Source organism: Bombyx mandarina, chromosome 04 (assembly GCF_030267445.1).
Source record: "Bombyx mandarina strain Sakado chromosome 04, ASM3026744v2".
In the NCBI taxonomy this organism is placed as follows: domain Eukaryota; kingdom Metazoa; phylum Arthropoda; class Insecta; order Lepidoptera; family Bombycidae; genus Bombyx; species Bombyx mandarina.
In genome coordinates, this window is record NC_143211.1 from 16,855,072 (window position 1) to 16,872,869 (window position 17,798).

The window sequence follows — 17,798 nt, forward strand, 5'->3', positions numbered from 1 at the left end:
TTCTGGCGCCATTGTGGCCCGTGCACCTGATGCCCTCCTCCCTCGCAGCGTCGCATACGTGCTGTGCTAACGGGTGTGTAGATAACAAGCTACAAAAATTGGCTTTCAATTGTCAATTAGTACTGAAAGTGCAGTATGCTCCCCTCCCAAACAAAATCTTAAATATTTCTCCGTTGTATCAATTTAATAGAGGCTACCTACGGAGGCTACGTTATTTGTCTTAAAGCACGTAGTGACGTTTAAACGCTCCGGCAACTTTAGTTGCAAAAACAATTACTCGTAAAATAAAAGTCGTATCGAAACAGCTCTATATAAATGTCTCATTTTCTACAATATGATTATTGGTATTCCAATTTATATAAATTTTATTAGAGGAAAACCTCTTTCAATTTCGAAAATACAGTAAACAAGCCACTTTTCTTTAAACTGTGTAATAACAACATTGTTTAAACGTAGCAATTAATGAAAGAATGTTCCTTTTATAAATATTAAAACAAAGAGAGTTGTTTTGTTTATATTTGTTGACATAGTACTTTGGTTACGAATAAAATTAATCAATTTTATTTATTTATTTTTAGCCGTTGTAACTATACTGAGACCTTAGAACTTATATCTCAAAGTGGGTGGCGCATTTACGTTGTGGATGTCTATGGGCTCCAGTAACCACTTAACCAGGTGGGCTATGAGCTCGTACACCCAACTAATAAATAAATAAATAAAAAATTTATTTTTTAATATTTGCTTTTGAAAAATCGATATAATGCACACATTTGTTCTGTATCCATGCGGTTTTCATGCGTTGATACTTCTGTAATGTCATCCATTATCCCAAATTTCATCATAATTGTAGTCATGAATGAATACGATCCAAATTTACAAATAAGCAAAGACCGAAGAGCTTAGGACTCTTTTTGTATTGCTTACCAATCAATTTTGTTTTTTAGTGTAAGTATGTACGTAATTATGGACGACATTTATCGCTCATAAGTATTTTTTTCCCAATGTCTTCTTCTTCTTCTTTAGTCTTTGGCTCCGGCACGGTTTGTGCATTAGCCAGCGTCAAACAATAAGATTTTTATAATTTGCCGTTTTAATTATTTACAGTTTATCAATAATAAAAAACGAAGGAAATTATTAAATTGGCATGAAATTAAATGACATGAGATGAGATGATATGGGATGAAATATAATCTCAGTTAAATGGTAGTAATTTACTGATACTTTTTCAGTAAACTTTTTGGGAGGATCCCGAGAAATTACGTTCAGCGGTTTTGTTTCATTTTCCCACATTTGTGCACTTTCACAGATACTATTATAAATAGTTAATAAACCATCGTTATTACACATTTAAACTCGAAGAAACACTAAATAGACAAAATAAAACCAATCACACATCTTCACTCCTCGCGTTCCCGCCAAAAAGTCCCTTTTCTCAATGTCCATAAAACAATATCTTAGCACGTCGACTGATCTAAACTGATTATGTCAATTTCTGTTACTAAGCGTCTGGATTGCCTTTTCTTTTCTTTTGTTTGTTAACGTAAGTTTTAATCTTTTAGGTATCTTAGAAATATAAGTATTCATTCTCGGTATCTTCGGATTCGTCTTTCCCAAAGTCTACTAGATATTCGAGCGCTTTAGTAAGAAGAAGAGAAATGGACATAGGTAATTACTTCAGTGCGCCACGTAATGAACCTGTAACCTACATAGCAGTCTGCGATATAAAATATTTATTAAGTCGAAGGAATCTATATCTTGAGGCATCAGTGATTACGGTCGACCTTCGATCATTTGAGCACTAGTCTGTGTAAGCACATGAAAATGTTAGAGTCCCTGTCCACCCTATCCGAAATAGCGAATCCATTACATTCTCCTTTAGGCTCCATCAATCCATCAGTAAATTGTCTCGTCATTTTCTGTACATTATTTCATATCAAACGAGGACGTCTTGTCATTCGCTCCGAGCTGTTTGGGAACATTGTGAATCTGCAGGATTCGAAAATGTGTTTTTTTTTCTTTCACAATTTCCCGAACGAATTACATATTAGATTTTGTCATTTGAAGACATGAGTGGATGAAGGGGTTAAGTAAGATTTTTAAGATTTTTGAGTTTTTACATTAAATGAAAGTGTTATGTGCTTATAAACCATATTAGACCTTAAAACTGCGGATTTAAAGACTATTTTTAGAAATTACATGTGATGAAGAAGTTATGTACGAAACAAAAGTATGAGTAACAAAAGTTTTATGCCCGTTTTTTCAAAATTAACAAATTGTATCATATCCCCTTCATCCACTCATGTCTTCATTTATTTATTGCGTAGACAGGTGAACGAACGTCATAGCTACTCCGATAACTCCAAAATCAGATATCGGAGCCTTTATACATCAACAATGCGTCTTATGAGCCCGCGCGGGTAGGATGATGAAGTTGATGAATTAGTGTTCGAATATGCGAAAATGATTGCGAATTTATTTAAGACTATAAGTTTATTAGCTAGTTTAATGTTATAGCAGTTCATTTCACAAGCCTTTCTGCTAAAAAATAAGATCTGATCGGAAATTATTTGTGAAATAAAATAACCTTCTTAACTTTAATGTCAACTTTTTCTTTAATATCTACATAATTATGTTAATACGTATTTTAATACATAGTGCATATAACAATAACAAAAACAGCATACCCCTAGACACTTTATCTCCCATGATTCTGTTCGATTATTACAGATCCAGAAATACCAAGGTCATCAATCATTGCACCTGTTAAAATCAGTTTTCACTTAGCTGACTGTCCGAATAATCATTCTACTGGACCCCGAATGGGTAATGGTAAGATATCCTCGGAACGTCTCCGACATACTGCAAGTCCTGGTACGCCTTGACCATCATCTGCTGGCTGACGACTGCGAATGGTCTCGGGGAAATACTCTCAATTGAAGGTAACGGGCTTAAGTCAATTCTCGATAGATTATCTTCCTTCGACCTGGGGACGTAAGTCGGCTGTGGTAACGAGGGTACAGTGTAAGTTATCATGTTATTGTATGTAAGCGGATCCGCATACGACAATGGTATTTGGTAGGACTCTGTCGTCCTTGGCTCCACCTCTACAGACATCTCCCTGCTGTAAGCCGGATCGCTTGTGTACGCTACGTCAGGTCTGTTCTTCCTCCTGGGCCGGTATTTGTAGTCGGGATAGTCCTGCATGTGTTTCAATCTTAGTCTCTTAGCTTCGTCGATGAAAGGTCTCTTTGCGGTCTCGTCTAGACCCTTCCATTCTAATCCTAAGCGCTTTGATATTTCCGAGTTGTGCAGTTTCGGGTTCATTATGGATATTTTCTTCCTCTGCAACCTGGACCATACCATGAAGGCGTTCATAGGTCGCTTTATATGGTAAGGATTTGTGTGTCTCGTCTTCTGTCTGTTCTGCTCTGTTTGATATGCCATTGGAGTTCATTGAGTTAATTATATCATTTATAAGAGTCTTCCGCTATAGTCAAACTACGTTGCCAAGAAATAAAACATTGAAATGCTTGTTAGGCATTATTAAAAGTCAAAAATGAAACTCTGAAATTTTTTTAGTCTCCTTTTCGGATAGCATCTCTTGGTGTGTCACACGGCGCGACATTCACAATACCTAACATCGAACTGACAATGATATTAACTAAAACGTTTGACGAACGAATCGTCCGCCCCAAGCCCGGTCACCCAGACGGCCAGAACCGAACTGTTGTCCGGTTTCGAAACAGAGTTAATCCTGAACGCTGTCATTAAGCCAACAATGGCCCGGTCACAATGCAACGCCAATTTTCCACGTATTATCTGCCCCTGAATAAAGAGCGGCGACAATACGCTGATTGCTCACAAATTGTCAAATGATAGTGTTGTGTATGTTTCGTGAGAGGCGCGCCTGTGTGGGACTCCATTAAAAGATACTGGTCCGGTTATTAAATTGAACGGTATTTTGTGTTCTCCGCAAAATTCTTCAAACGAAATCGTCGTGGCCTAAAGGATAAGACGTCTGGTGCGTCTGTATCGAGCGATGCGAATGTCCCGGTGTTCGAATCCCGCAGGCAGGTACCAATTTTCGTAATGAAATCCGTACTTAAGTCATATTCACGAATGACTTTCACGGTGAAAAAATAACATCACGTAATCAAACCCGCAAAAAATATAAATTGCATAATTAGGCACTGGTGGTAGGATCTCTTGTGAGTCCGCACGGAGAGGTTCCACCACACTGCCTATTTCTGCCGTGAAACAGTAATGCGTTTCGCTTCGAAGGGTGAGGTAGCCCTTTTAACTATACTGAGACCTTAGAACTTATATCTCAAGGTAGGTGCCGGCATTTACGTTGTAGATGTCTATGGGCTCCGATAACCGCTTAACACCAGGTGGTCCGTGAGCTCGTCACCAACCTAAGCAATAAAAAAAACATACCTGTGTACGTATATAACCGACGATAATAACTGCTATCTATGCTTTAAACAGATCTTTTCATCATATATCCAATACTTATGTAATAGATTATACATTATTTTTTTTATTATTGAAAGATTAGTGGTGGCCCGGAGGCCTTTCCAGTTTCACCAACATGCAAACTTACACATAACTAAACATATTAACTTTCAAATAAATTACTATTCCCTGTGCCGAATCAAAATCCGCGCTATTGAGATAGGTACTTAGTAAATATCGCCAAGCAGTTTCAGTATTCAATCGCCACAGACCTATCATTTATCCATCACATGCCATTAATTTAATGTGGATTTGAATCCCCTCTGAACAGTGCTAAGGAGTGGTCCTAATCTTTGTAGTACAACCTATTGTTAATTTGAATGTTATTGCGGCGTTGTTACATTTAGGCTCGGCTTCATTATGTTAATAGAATTGTAGTACAACAATAATATCAATATGTAGGAGGCTATGTCGTAATAGATTCCAACTGTGGTCGTAGGACCTCTGGACTTTCACGGTGAAGGAATAACATCGTGTAATAAAAATCAAAGCCGCAAAATTATAATTTACGTAATTACTGGTGGTAGGACCTCTTGTGAGTCCGCACGGGTAGGTACCACCACCCCGCCTATTTCTGCCGTGAAGCAGTCATGCGTTTCAGCTTGAAGAGTGGGGCAGCCGTTGTAACTATGCTGAGACCTTAGAACTTATATCTCAATGTGGGTGGCGCATTTACGTTGTAGACGTCTATGGGCTACAGTAACCACTAAACACCAGGTGGGCTGTGAGCTCGTCCACCCATCTAAGCAATAAAATAAAAAATAAAAAAGGTGGTTGTGTCGCCATCTAGCACTGAAAGTAAGAAACTTACATGTATCAGACACCCGCCCTGCATTAAAAAGAAAGCTACAAAATAATACAAAATAATACAAAATGAATTGGCCTGTTTATGAAATACGTATGAAAGAAATGATAATACGAATACGGGTAAAATTAAATTTATTTAAAATATATATTTTATTACCTAACGATAATTAACAGATTAGTTTTGATTAACAATATATAAGACATTTGTCTAAAAAATGCCTAAAAGATTTTATGTTTTTGTGTTTTGCTTAATATTAATATTGACATAACAAAAATTATACACTAAAGTATGCTGGAATTTTCGAAAAAAATGAAATTGTAGACAGAGAATAGAAATTGAAAACAGCGCCACCTACCGAATATAGATTTAATCACAGCTTTCTTGTTTTTACTATTTATAGTTAATTTAGGTAGTCACATTATAAATGCCGATAGATGTCAGGTAAGCTTCTAATAGTTTGTTAACAGATGGCTGTAGTTGTGTACATTTGAAAAATGCCAGTTTTTGTATTTCCAAAGAATTCCTAAATGGTTATTAAAAAATATTTTTAATCCATACAATTTTAAAAGGATGGATCACTGTAATGAAATAATCAAATAAAATCGAGATTTTGGTCACATGTCTACAGGCAGCTCGGCGGCGTGGCGGTGCCCACGGGCCTCGGCAACTGACTTATAAAAAATCACCAGCTAATTCATCCGGCCAAAGCTTATGATAATTACAAAAACAAAATGCCAACATCACGTAGTGTTCCCAGGCGGTCACCCATCCAAGTACTGACTACGCCCGACGTTGCTTGACTTCGGTGATCGGACGAGAACCGGTGTATTCAACGTGGTATGGACGTTGGCGATAATTGTAATAAAATTATGTATAAGATTAAAAATTCTCAAGTTTTAAAATAATTTATTTCAATTAAAATTATTATGTTATTCACACGAACATAAATTTTATGACGTCATTCTATTAAAAACTATTATCTCCTTAAAAATACCAAGTGAGAAAAGGACCTAAAGATAAAATTAAAGAAAAATCTACAATGAAGTCACAAATAAAGCAGTTTGTAAATCATTGAAATAAAGGGGAACATTAGTGTCGCCATTTTGTGAAATAAGTCGCGAATCTATGGCAAGAGATACAAAAAGCGGGAGAGCGAGTCCCGAGAAATGAACTTTTATAGAATACGATTTTGGTATTTATTATTTTAAAATATGTGGTAATATTTTTAGAATGAATCCGGTTAAATTGGGACAATTATTTATTCATTTATGAACTTTTAATTCATCAATCAACGGTGCTCGCCGAGGTTAATCAGAACGACCGGTCCTGTGTTACATGCCGTTTCCCTGAAAAACCAAGGGAGTGGTGTGCTTATTGCGAGTTTTTTAACGTTCACGATAGCGTAAAAGTTAACTCAAATTATATAGTCATGTTCACTGTTTGGTGGTATAGATAATTTATCACAGTACTTAATTCTCTTGCCAACCGTACCTACTTAATACGTAACAAGAAGTGCTCACGCGCGCTCAGCTACTAGTACCAAACTATTGACATCGCTATTAATTCATAGAACGCTGTATTACCATTTGGCTATTTTAACTACGAGCAGACTGGTAAGTTAAATCATGGTGCTAAACCTGGATTTGCTAAAACTAACCCTAGCAAAAAATACAAGAAGATCCGGCTAGAAACACAGTGGGTTTCATTCATGTACTGGGTTATTTATCGAACTCTCCGTTCGATGGGAACGGTGACCGGTGCTTGGAGTGCCTCAAAAGCACCGACAGTAGATCACGATGATCCAGTAGACTGATACATAAACGAACTATTCAACGATACTACACATGTTTACTTGTACAAATTTATTTCATTATTTTCATGGACCGTTATAAATATTGAAAAGTAGCTTCCAAGTAAAGCAGGACAGACGGATCTGTCACGTCTACTGATGAAATTATGCTTAAGGCTTTCGTTTTTTATTATTTGACTACGGAATCATCGTAATGTAGGTATTCCAGAACTACCTTGACAGCTATGAAAGTGGTTTTGCAAAAAAAATCGTATCGTACACTATAAACAGTATTTAAGTCGAACTTATTGTTATTACTGCATATAATCCTAAGTTTTATGTGAACAGAAGCGGAACGAGTCCTGATATTAATACTTATATTTGTTTATGAATGATCAAATGGCTAAGATAACGATGTTTGAGTACATAAGGAGTAGGTATGCAAGTTGAAACAAAATGTAATTTCTGTAACTACAATTCAAAATACAAGTTATTATTGAACGACTTTTTCTTCAATAAATTATAAAACGCCTAATTTTAAGCAGTTATTCCATAGATAGATCTGTGAAGGTGATGTTTGAACATCGGGATAGCCGATACAATTGGTACATCGACTGGTAACAACTTAACTCTAGATGAGGTATTAGCTCAACGGCCCATCCACAGCACTAAAAAAGCGTAGAATAGGCATCGAGAAACAAACAAATAATAAGATGTTATAAAAGAGTGAAATGTTATTCCTCCACCCTGTACGCAGTAAAGTGGGAGAGCACGTCGCACGGACTGATACACCCGAGATCAATACGTACGAGACGTATTCGAGGATATATGTTGAGATTTAATCACAAAGAACGTGATTGCTTGTTTCGATCATTATTTATAAGTCTTCTGATATATTCTTAATGTATTCTTGACATTTTTAATTATTTACATTGAAGTCGTCGTGGCCTAAAGGATAAGACGTCCGATGCATTCGTATATAGCGATGTACCGGTGTTCAAATACCGCTGGTTCACGATTGACTTCCACGGTGAAGAAATAACATCGTGTAGTAAAAATGAAAGCCGCAAAATTATAATTTGGGTAATTACTGATGGTATAGGATGGTGGTACTTGTGAGTCCGCACGGATAGGTACCACCACCCCGCCCATTTCGGTTTGAAGGGCGGGGCAGCCGTTGGGTGGGTGGCGAAATAATACACGAATTAAGAGACTGCGATATCGTGAAGTTATAAAACACTAATTTTGAAGTAATCGAACATCGAATAATGGGTTTTTTATAGCTTAAACGACTGAACGAGCTCACAGCCCACCAAGCGTTAAGTGGCTAGTGATAGCGTGAATATTACCACCTCCAGACTTGAGGTTTTTTTTTATTACCCTTGTAGGCAGACGAGCATACGGCCCACCTGATGGTGAGTGGTTACTGTCGCCCGTGGACTTCAGTAATGCCAAGGGCAGAGCCAAGCCGCTGCCTACCGAGCCAAGCCGCTGCCTGCCGTGCCAAGACGCTGCCTACCGTATTGGTCACAATTGTGTTGTAATTATGCAAATTAAATTCTGTTGATTTGATTTTTATTACATGACGACATTATTTCGTCATTGAAGTCGTTCGTGAATATGTTTCAAGCACGAATTTTATTAGAAACAATTTTACCTTTTATTTCTCTACTCTGTTCTCGTTGGTAAACTAAGGAGCTGCAACAGCTACGCCCGAACCGGTAGGTGAGCTCACGGGCTCAACCCGCCTACCCGTGCCGGTGTAGCTGTAATAGCCCCGTAGGCTACTAGCCTAGCGAAAAAAAAGAATCTATAATAATAGAAAAAAAAGAATCTATAATAATAGATTAAATTTTGAATTCCTCGAAGTCCCATCGCTTAAGTTGGTAAACGCATCATTCTCGCATTTTATTCTATGAAATAAAATATATCTAAACTAATAGTAAGTAATAGTAAATATAATAAGTTTATAGTGTAAGTTGATGTACATAATAATATATGTGCATATTGTGTTGCTTTTGTTTTTTTTGGTTGTTTTTTTTTTGTGTAAACTTAAATTTCTAAGTTTCTCTTTTTTTTCCTTTATTCACTCTCAAATTTTTTGGGTTTTGATAGTGGAAACAGATTTGGTTATTGTTTTAGCTATTTTTTTAATATTATATGTTTGTTTTATTCTATAGATTTCCCAAATAATTAAATCTCAGGATCGTATTACCCGGTGCATCGCACGGTACGCTGCCTCCTTCGCAACGTAGAGAGCTATTGATACGGTATTTTTATTTCCTCTACCCCGAACCGGCCGGGCGGCGCGCTTTGTGCCTTTCTGTTCAAACTCTCAATATAATATCCTTTTTATTATGTTTGTGAATACGAAATGATATGTAAAGGGTTTCTCTGTGAACGGAGATTTAAAGTGTGTTATCATTATTTTCGGTTTGATGTATTATGACGTTTAGATGCGGAGAACGGTGGACTGTATTGTGACGCATTAGGGACGAGCTAAATCCAGCAGTTAAGAAAGAACGTGCCGGTACAAAAATCTATATATTAATACGTAAAGCAAAAACTTTGTACCCCTTTTTACGAAAATTGCCCGGAATGAGGAGTGTGAAATTTCCCACACTTATCGAGAATATATAAGTAGAGAAGGAGTGAAGAATGATATTTTTTTTTATTATACACAAAAAATACATTAAATCAATAAATAATAACATTACACACACTACCATGTATTTGACACACACGCTTGCCTACTGTATATTATGTTTATTGTCAAACTTTTCTTATTGCATAGTCTTTTATCAAATTGATAATAGATTAAACATTGTATGTCTTTATTAATATTTGTCTAAAATGATGATGAGTGTATAAACTTATGATTTCAATTAATTATAGTCGATTTTAGACTACCTCCGAACCACTAGTAGTCTATACTAATATTATAAAGAGGAAAGATTTGTTTGTTTGTTTGTTTCGAATAGGCTCCGAAACTACTGGACCGATTTGAAAAATTCTTTTTCCATTAGAAGCCGACATTGTCCCTGATGAACATAGGCTACTTTTTTTAATTTTTTTTTTATTTTTATTTTTTTGTTTCGTTTGTGTTTTAATGTTTCCGAAGCGAAGCGAGGGCGGGTCGCTAGTATTATAATAATTTGGAAAGTCAATTTCATGTCTCGAAGTGAACACTAAGAATAAAGTTGCAGTGTTTGCAACGTAAAAAACCATAATTAGTACGACTTAGTGAAGTATTAAAAGTACAAACGAGCCGAAATGCTTTATTGGGATACTTGAATAGACAAGGGCAATAAGTTCAGGCGAATTATATTATAATAAATGTAAATTTCTTTCACAAATCATATACACTCATTAGCGCACTCCAGGCTATGCCTGTATGTATACAATAATAATATTTTATCACTTTAGATGGAAAGCAAAGGTTTCTAGTGTTATACCTCATTAACTTGCTTGAGAGGCGTGATGACACTGAACTAATCTACTAATCTTTAGATAATTTAACCTAAATTTAGCTTAAAGGTAGTACTAATTTTTTTTTAAAGGATATTATTATGTACGTGTCTGCTACGCGAATCGATCGTAGCGCTACGTAGACCAGCTACAGATGTAGCCTCAGGCTACAGTTCCCTCGTGTCTACGAAGGTTGTAAGCCTTTTCAGATTTTTGTAATGAAACTGTTTTGATGGTCCTAACTGCGAATGTGGAATATTAGTATTGTATCTATGATATCAAACCTTAGATATGCAGACGATGTTACTCTTTTGGCAACGTCACAGGCCGACGTAGACAGTTTTCTTTCGCTTCTGAAAGTTCCGACTTTGCCCTCGCCATAAACCGCAATAAAACTAAAAGGATTGCGGTAGGCCATAAGAATAACAATCGATCTGATTTACATGAAATAGCAAACTGCGAAGTTGTCCACAGTTACATCTACCTGGGGTCCACAATCACAAATACTGGAAGTTGCGAAGAAGAAATTAAAAGTCGTTGTACCGTGACACGATCAGCCGTGCAAAAGCTCACAAAAATATGGAAAGATCGCCGCATAACTAAAAACACCAAAGTTCGCTTAATGAGGTGCTTAATATCTCATATTTTCTTATAAGGAACAGAAACATGGAGGATTCATCAAAAGTGTCGTAAAAAGATTGGCGCCCTTGAGATGTTGTGCTGGGGACGCTTGCTAAGCATAAAATGGACTGCTCACCGTACCAATGTTCCCATCCTGAAAGAGCTCCAAATCAAATAAAGGCTTTCGTCGTTTGCGCAATTGCGAATCCTTAATATGCTTGGATATATCATCCGTAATGAAAGCTCATTGGAACGATTAATGGTTCAAGGAAGAGTAGACGGTCAACGCTCTCGCGGCCGATCACCCGCAAGGTTGACAGACTTGATTAAGTCGTCTACTAAATGTTCCCTTATTGAATGTACACGTACCGCCACAAATAGAAGCCTCGCAAAAGCTGCAACCAAGCAATAAGACACGACCACTCCGCGAGGGTGTACGACTGAAAAGAATATCTATGAAGTTTCCGTTTAGTAAAAATATTTGTTTATTAATATTTTTATAACCATCAATCGAATTTTTTTATTTTTTTTATTGCCTAGATGTGTGGACGAGCTCACAGCCCACCTGGTGTTAAGTGGTTACTGGAACCCATAGACATCTACAACGGAAATGCGCCACACACCTTGAGATTTCAGTTCTAAGGTCTCAGTATAGTTACAAAGGCTGCCCCACCCTTCAAACCGAAACGCATTACTGCTTCACGGCAAAAATAGGCGGGGCAGTGGTACCTACCCGTGCGGACTCACAAGAGGTCCTACCACCAGTAATTACGCAAATTATAATTTTGCGGGTTTGATTTTTATTACACGATGTTATTCCTTCACCGTGGAAGTCAATCGTAAACAATTGGTAAGTACGTATTTCATACGAAAAATTGGTACCCGCCTGCGGGATTCGAACACCGTTGCATCGCTATATATGAATGCACCGGACGTCTTATCCTTTAGGCCACGACGACTTCATATGCATTTATATATAGGTAGATAGTATCGATGCATCTCTGCTAGTGAAATGGTAAGTTTTCAATTCCCTTTTTGATGAAGTCAAGTGTAGGGGACCCACAAACTCTTCAAAGTTATTTTGTACTGCCTCTCCGGTATTGAATTTATTTGCTGCATAGAAGCTCTCCAATCTTTGGGAAAAGTAGAAGTAGAAGTCAGTTCGTTCTTTTGTCGTCTCATTTGTGTCCGCCCTCGTTCCATTTCTCTCTTTATTTTTGAATTCTTGTCAAGTGTCTGTCTTAGTTTGTGTGTGGTCGTTGTAGGTCTTATGTCCTGTCAAAGATATCGCACGCCACGACACCGGCACTAGACCATCAAACACTGATCATAACTTTTTTAGGAATAACTTTTCGTTTGGAGCATTGAACCTGAATCAGGGTCTAACCACTTACAATTTTCAAAAAGAATCCATTATTGATTGCAAGTGACAATGCGGGTAAAAAACCCTTCGTTTCTGTGTCTGTTAAGCAACGCAAGCCATACCTTAACATATATTATTATTCGCGCTAGTGATCGTTTAGTTCGTGCAAAGCCTTTGACTATCGCATTTAATGCGTCGTTGTTGACTTTAGTTTTTCGATGACCACGTGGTTCATATTCAGATAACAATCTTCACATGGAAAACGTTCAAACTAACAACGAGCCGCGCGTTCGTTTGTAGTATTCACTCGATGCAATGTTGAGAGCTGTTTGGGCGGTATAGCTACCGCAACGAATATTGGTATTCCATAATTGTGCCTTAGGTCATGTCTTAAGATGGATGGCGGGATTGACGGTGAGATGCTAGAGGCACCATTGAGTACCAGGTGAGCCGTGAGCATTTTCAGCCATATCTGCTATATCTCTATCGTTCTTTTATCTTAATTGTGTTGCATAGTGTTTACACAAAGCAATACTAACTTCGTACTAGTAAACGGATGTAAAAGACAAACTATTATGCTGTAAATCTAAATTATTATTTTTTTAATCTTGATGATAAGATGGTTATTTGTTCATAAACATGAAGCCATTTTAAATAATCACGTGAATGTCGTTTGGTTTGTGGTTATATTCATTCGTAGAGCACGAGATTTACAGCAGTCTTCGGGTTCCTGTGTTGATCCACTCCAGTAACCGCTAAGTACAAGGTGGATCGTAAGCTGTTGCCATAATGAGAACATCATAATTTTTTTGTTACCGTTTCGAGCCATTTTCGAATGGATCAAAAAATCTGTTGACAATTACAATATAATGAAATACGTACTCAACAAATGTTCACGATTGACTTCCACGGTGAAGGAATAACATCGTGTAATAAAAATCAAATCCGCAAATTTATAATTTGCGTAATTACTGCTAGTAGGACCTCTTGTGAGTCCGCGTGGATAGATGCCACTACCCTGCCTATTTCTGCCGTGAAGCAGTAATGCGTTTCGATTTGAAGGGTGGGGCAGCCGTTGTAACTATACTTGGGACCTTAGAACTTATATTTCAAGGTGGGTGGCGCATTTACGTTGTAGATGTCTATGGGCTCCAGTAACCACTTGATACCAGGTGGGCTGTGAGATTATCCACCCATCTAATCAATAAAAATAATTCTTCAAATAACAGTTTGTTCTGTCGTCATAGCATTTTGTATAAAATCAAGGTACGACCTTCCGTGGACAGTTGATTGGCAAGTGAGCGTGAAATGGACACACAGCCACCCTCGTGATTCGGTTATATCCCGGCGAGGTACAATTCAACACAAAACTGTGGACACGACTTTCGTATTTTTTCTGAGGCATTTATTATATATTATGTCTTTGAAATCGGTACTTTTGGGTCACTTCTGTAGAAGTTGTTACCGATTGTGACGTCAATAATAAAGAACTAATATACGTAATGAAAAACACCGTTTATTCTTTAAGATGGTACATATGTTTAAATGGAGACAGGCTCCGGGCAACTGGCGTACTGTAATGCAATAATTGCATGCGCATTGTCCTTGACGCTCAATTTATTGAGAAACCTTTGTTGAAGTGTTACTTCTAATGCGACTTCCAACAAGTTTGCATTAAACGTTTAACGCTCCTGGGTAGGGGGAAAAGAGACAGAGCGAGAGTGAATGAGTGACACTCGAACGCATACGCGTAGTATACGTGTTACAGGCCAGCGCGAGCGTTAGAGCGCGAGAGTAGCGTCCAATATTTTAATGAAATATTTAAAAAAATATATATGTCGGAGGAGCCACAGTTATTAACACCATCGTCAGACATCATAGGGGCGAATAGGGTGATCGAGCTAAGAGAAATATTGAGTACACTAATCACGTTTAATTTAAAATATATATAATATAAATGTTGAAGATGTCGCATCTCTTATACACAGCAATCCCTATTACAAGAGCAATCTGATTTAAGGATGAAAAATGAAGAAAACCATAATACATCGAAAAGAAGATTCACTTCATTCACGTGCCCCAAGTTGCACGCGCACCGCTTTTTCTTTGTTATTTTTGTGTGATAACTTTTTTAGTATTAATGTGTCGATTTGACTATGTAGACATTTTTTATAAAATAACACGAAGGAAAAAAATGCGGCGAAACCAATAGTTAAAGTTTTTTTTTAGTAAATATTTTGTGTGATCGACTGTACCCAAACAATTTGCAGTGTGACGTCACAATATTCTATTACGTCACAGCTCCGGTACGCCTCGGGCCTGTCTGCTGCTAACAATTTACATGCAAGTTATATTGAACGCTGTTATGCGAAACACAATAATAATTGCCATGTTTATAGTGGAAGCGCACGTGGTCTTCGTGGTAGGAGATTTGATCTCGTAACTGACCTTGAAACGATTCCGGAGTAGCTATTCATTTGACGAAACACTACGTCTATATTTGATCCACAAAAAATAGAGATTTGATATTTATCACACGATGCTATTCCATCTACGGTGAGAAGACGTGAACATGAATTAAGCGCGTAATTGTTTAACAAAATTGGTATCTGCCTGCTGGATTTGAACACCGACATATTTGCACCGCTTGATGAGCGCTTTCCGGGCTTTTTATCTTTTAGACCTCTCTCTCTCTCTTCGATTGGTCCTTCATTGCTGAGGATCGTGACTCCGTTTGTTTCCGTCAACTAGCTGTCTCCATCAATCCCATTCTGTAGCTTGGTGGAGTGCGTCGCTGACAGGTATTTTTAGTTCCTCCGCTATTTGGTCCGACCATCGTTTGGGACCTCTACCCTTAGGCTTTGTTCCCTCGATTTTACCGGTCACCACAAGGCGTTCCAAATTGCTGGTATCACGGTGTGCAACATGACTAAAATATCGCAATATTCTTTGTAGGCAGGTTGTGGATAGACGTTGAGTCTTTTTTTATTTTTAACTGCTTGAGAATAGAGATGTTGGTGCGTCGGGCCGTCCATGGTATGGATATATATTTAGGCCACAACGACTTTATAACTCAGTCATAAACAGTAGCTGTATTCTGATCGTATTTTCGTGCCCCCAAAAATAAAGATATCTTACTGGATTACTCGCACCACCGGCCAGCCTATGTCTGCTATTAAACAATTATACGTTTTAATTTCATTGTTCGTTCAAGCAATAAAAAATATAAAAAAGTGTACACTATAAATAATATATGGATTTACCGTCACCTAGAAACGCATCGTAACATGGCGCGCTTAAGACGAATAGCCTAAGTGAAAGCGATAACAGATTCATTGTTTTTTTACGAATTTTAACATCTAACACTAACTCAGTAGTCAATCTTTCAGTCTTAAGTCGTACACAAAACTGTTTTTCAATAGTTATCTGAAACAGTTATTCTGTTTTATTCTTATCTATCTTATTTTTTATTTATATTATATTAATATTTATATTAATAGTTTTCTGCTTTCTGGATGAAGTTGCCGTTTTACTAAATTGGCCATTTGAAACCTAATTAATGTATGGCAATATCATAGATGATTATCAAAAGAATGTTGTTAAAAAAAAAATTATAATAAATGCAAATCTATTTTCAAATTCAGTAACGATGTCGGCTTGGTTTTTACGGCATTTGTATCTCTTTCATCAATGTGAGCGTGATAGAAATACCAGTAATAGCAGCTTTGTCACTCTTCAGACCGGAAAACGTGGATGGTAGTAAGTACCCGTGCTGGCCTGCTATACACCCCATCACAAGCAATTATTATATATTTTCAATACGCTTTTATTAGCTTCAGACGTATGTGTGTAAGGGAATCTTTGACCCCCTTCAAAACCTCGGATTTACTCGAAATTTGGTATACTTGTTAAGGACCGATAATAATTCAATATAATAAAAAAAATTAAAAAAATTGAATTCAACAAAAAATTTAAATATAAATAATAGTTTAAAAAAACTAACAAAATACGCTTTTATAGAAAATCCAACTAAAAAATAGAAAATAAATTTTAATTAATTTGAATTAAAAATAGTGTAAAAAATATATATTTTATTATAAAAAAAAGCGTGGGGTGCATAGATAGTATCAGTAGTTATAAATATTTTATGAACAGATATGAGTAGAAGGGTTATTTTGATAATATCCTGAAAAGCACCCCACGTATTTTGTTAGTTTTTTTAAACTATTATTTATTTTATTTGCCCTTGTAGGCAGGCGAGCATACGGCCCACCTGATACTTAGTGGTTACCGTAGCTCATGGACGTCAGAAATGCCAGGAGTAGAGCCAAGCCGCTGCCTACCGTTAAGTACTCCCCACAAGCCTGGCTTGAAGAAGGACATGTTATAACGCTCGGGGAGCACCGTAGGGGCTCATTCCAAACCAAATTAGAAACGTAATCAAATTTGAAATTTTTGTATTACACAATGATATGTGTATGATTCTTTGAAAGTTTAAGCTTAGTTAGAAACATTGGTACCTGCCTACTGGATTTAAACACAGCTTTAATCACATTGGTTGACAGGACTACAGAGCATCTTAACCTTTAGGACACTTGATAATTAGGTTTCTTTTTGATAACTCATGTAGGTAGACGAGTAGTGGGAACAAATTTTAAGGCTACTACCGAAATATGGATAGGTAAACGTTAGTATTGCTACCCGGTTCGAGATATACCTAAGATGAAATACTTAATTTTTTAATTTAATTTTTTAATTAATATGAACGATAAAGTCGGCTAAGGCTTGTGACACATAATCACTGATGCTGTAAAAACATAAAAAAAAAAAAAAAATTGGGCAGAATACAGCAGCTTGGCATTACCCCTGCCAATGATGATGTCCATTAGCGACGGAAACCATTCACCATGAGGTGAGCCGAATCTTCGTAGCCTGGTAGAGCAATAAATAAAATTACGTAAGTAAGGAGAACTTCATCGCGCAGCTTATTAGGTTATCTAAGTACAAAAAGGCACAGCAGTGCTCTCATTAAAAATACTTGCATAGTAGTAATCATTCACCTTACATAATATAATCATACTAATACATAATCTAATCAATCATAGTCTAATATTTAAAAAAAAATCTAATATTTAAAAAAAAAGAAATGCCCGCTGAGCTTCTTGCCAGTTCTTCTCAGGACGGAGGCTAGTTTTTGTGAATTGGCGGTAGTTCTTTTTGAGGTTCAACAAGTA

The 17,798-nt window shown here is 37.0% G+C and overlaps 1 protein-coding gene and 1 non-coding gene across 2 annotated transcripts; both read right to left on the reverse strand.

Moving 5' to 3' along the window:
* Nucleotides 1-2,585: 2,585 nt before the first annotated feature.
* Nucleotides 2,586-3,730, reverse strand: SoxB3 (sex-determining region Y protein-like). The gene has a single exon (XM_028180257.2). The coding sequence runs from the start codon at nucleotides 3,442-3,444 to the stop codon at nucleotides 2,806-2,808; it is 639 nt and encodes a 212-aa protein (XP_028036058.2). The 5' UTR covers nucleotides 3,445-3,730; the 3' UTR covers nucleotides 2,586-2,805.
* A 2,325-nt stretch (nucleotides 3,731-6,055) lies between these two features.
* On the reverse strand, nucleotides 6,056-6,174 carry LOC114247353 (5S ribosomal RNA). The gene has a single exon (XR_003624878.2). It is a non-coding gene; the product is annotated as a 5S ribosomal RNA (ribosomal RNA).
* Between the last annotated feature and the right edge of the window lie 11,624 nt (nucleotides 6,175-17,798).

Bases quoted from the DNA above. Each gene is read 5' to 3' on its own strand.
- SoxB3 (XM_028180257.2), bottom strand. From the start codon at position 3,444: ATGGCATATCAAACAGAGCAGAACAGACAGAAGACGAGACACACAAAT.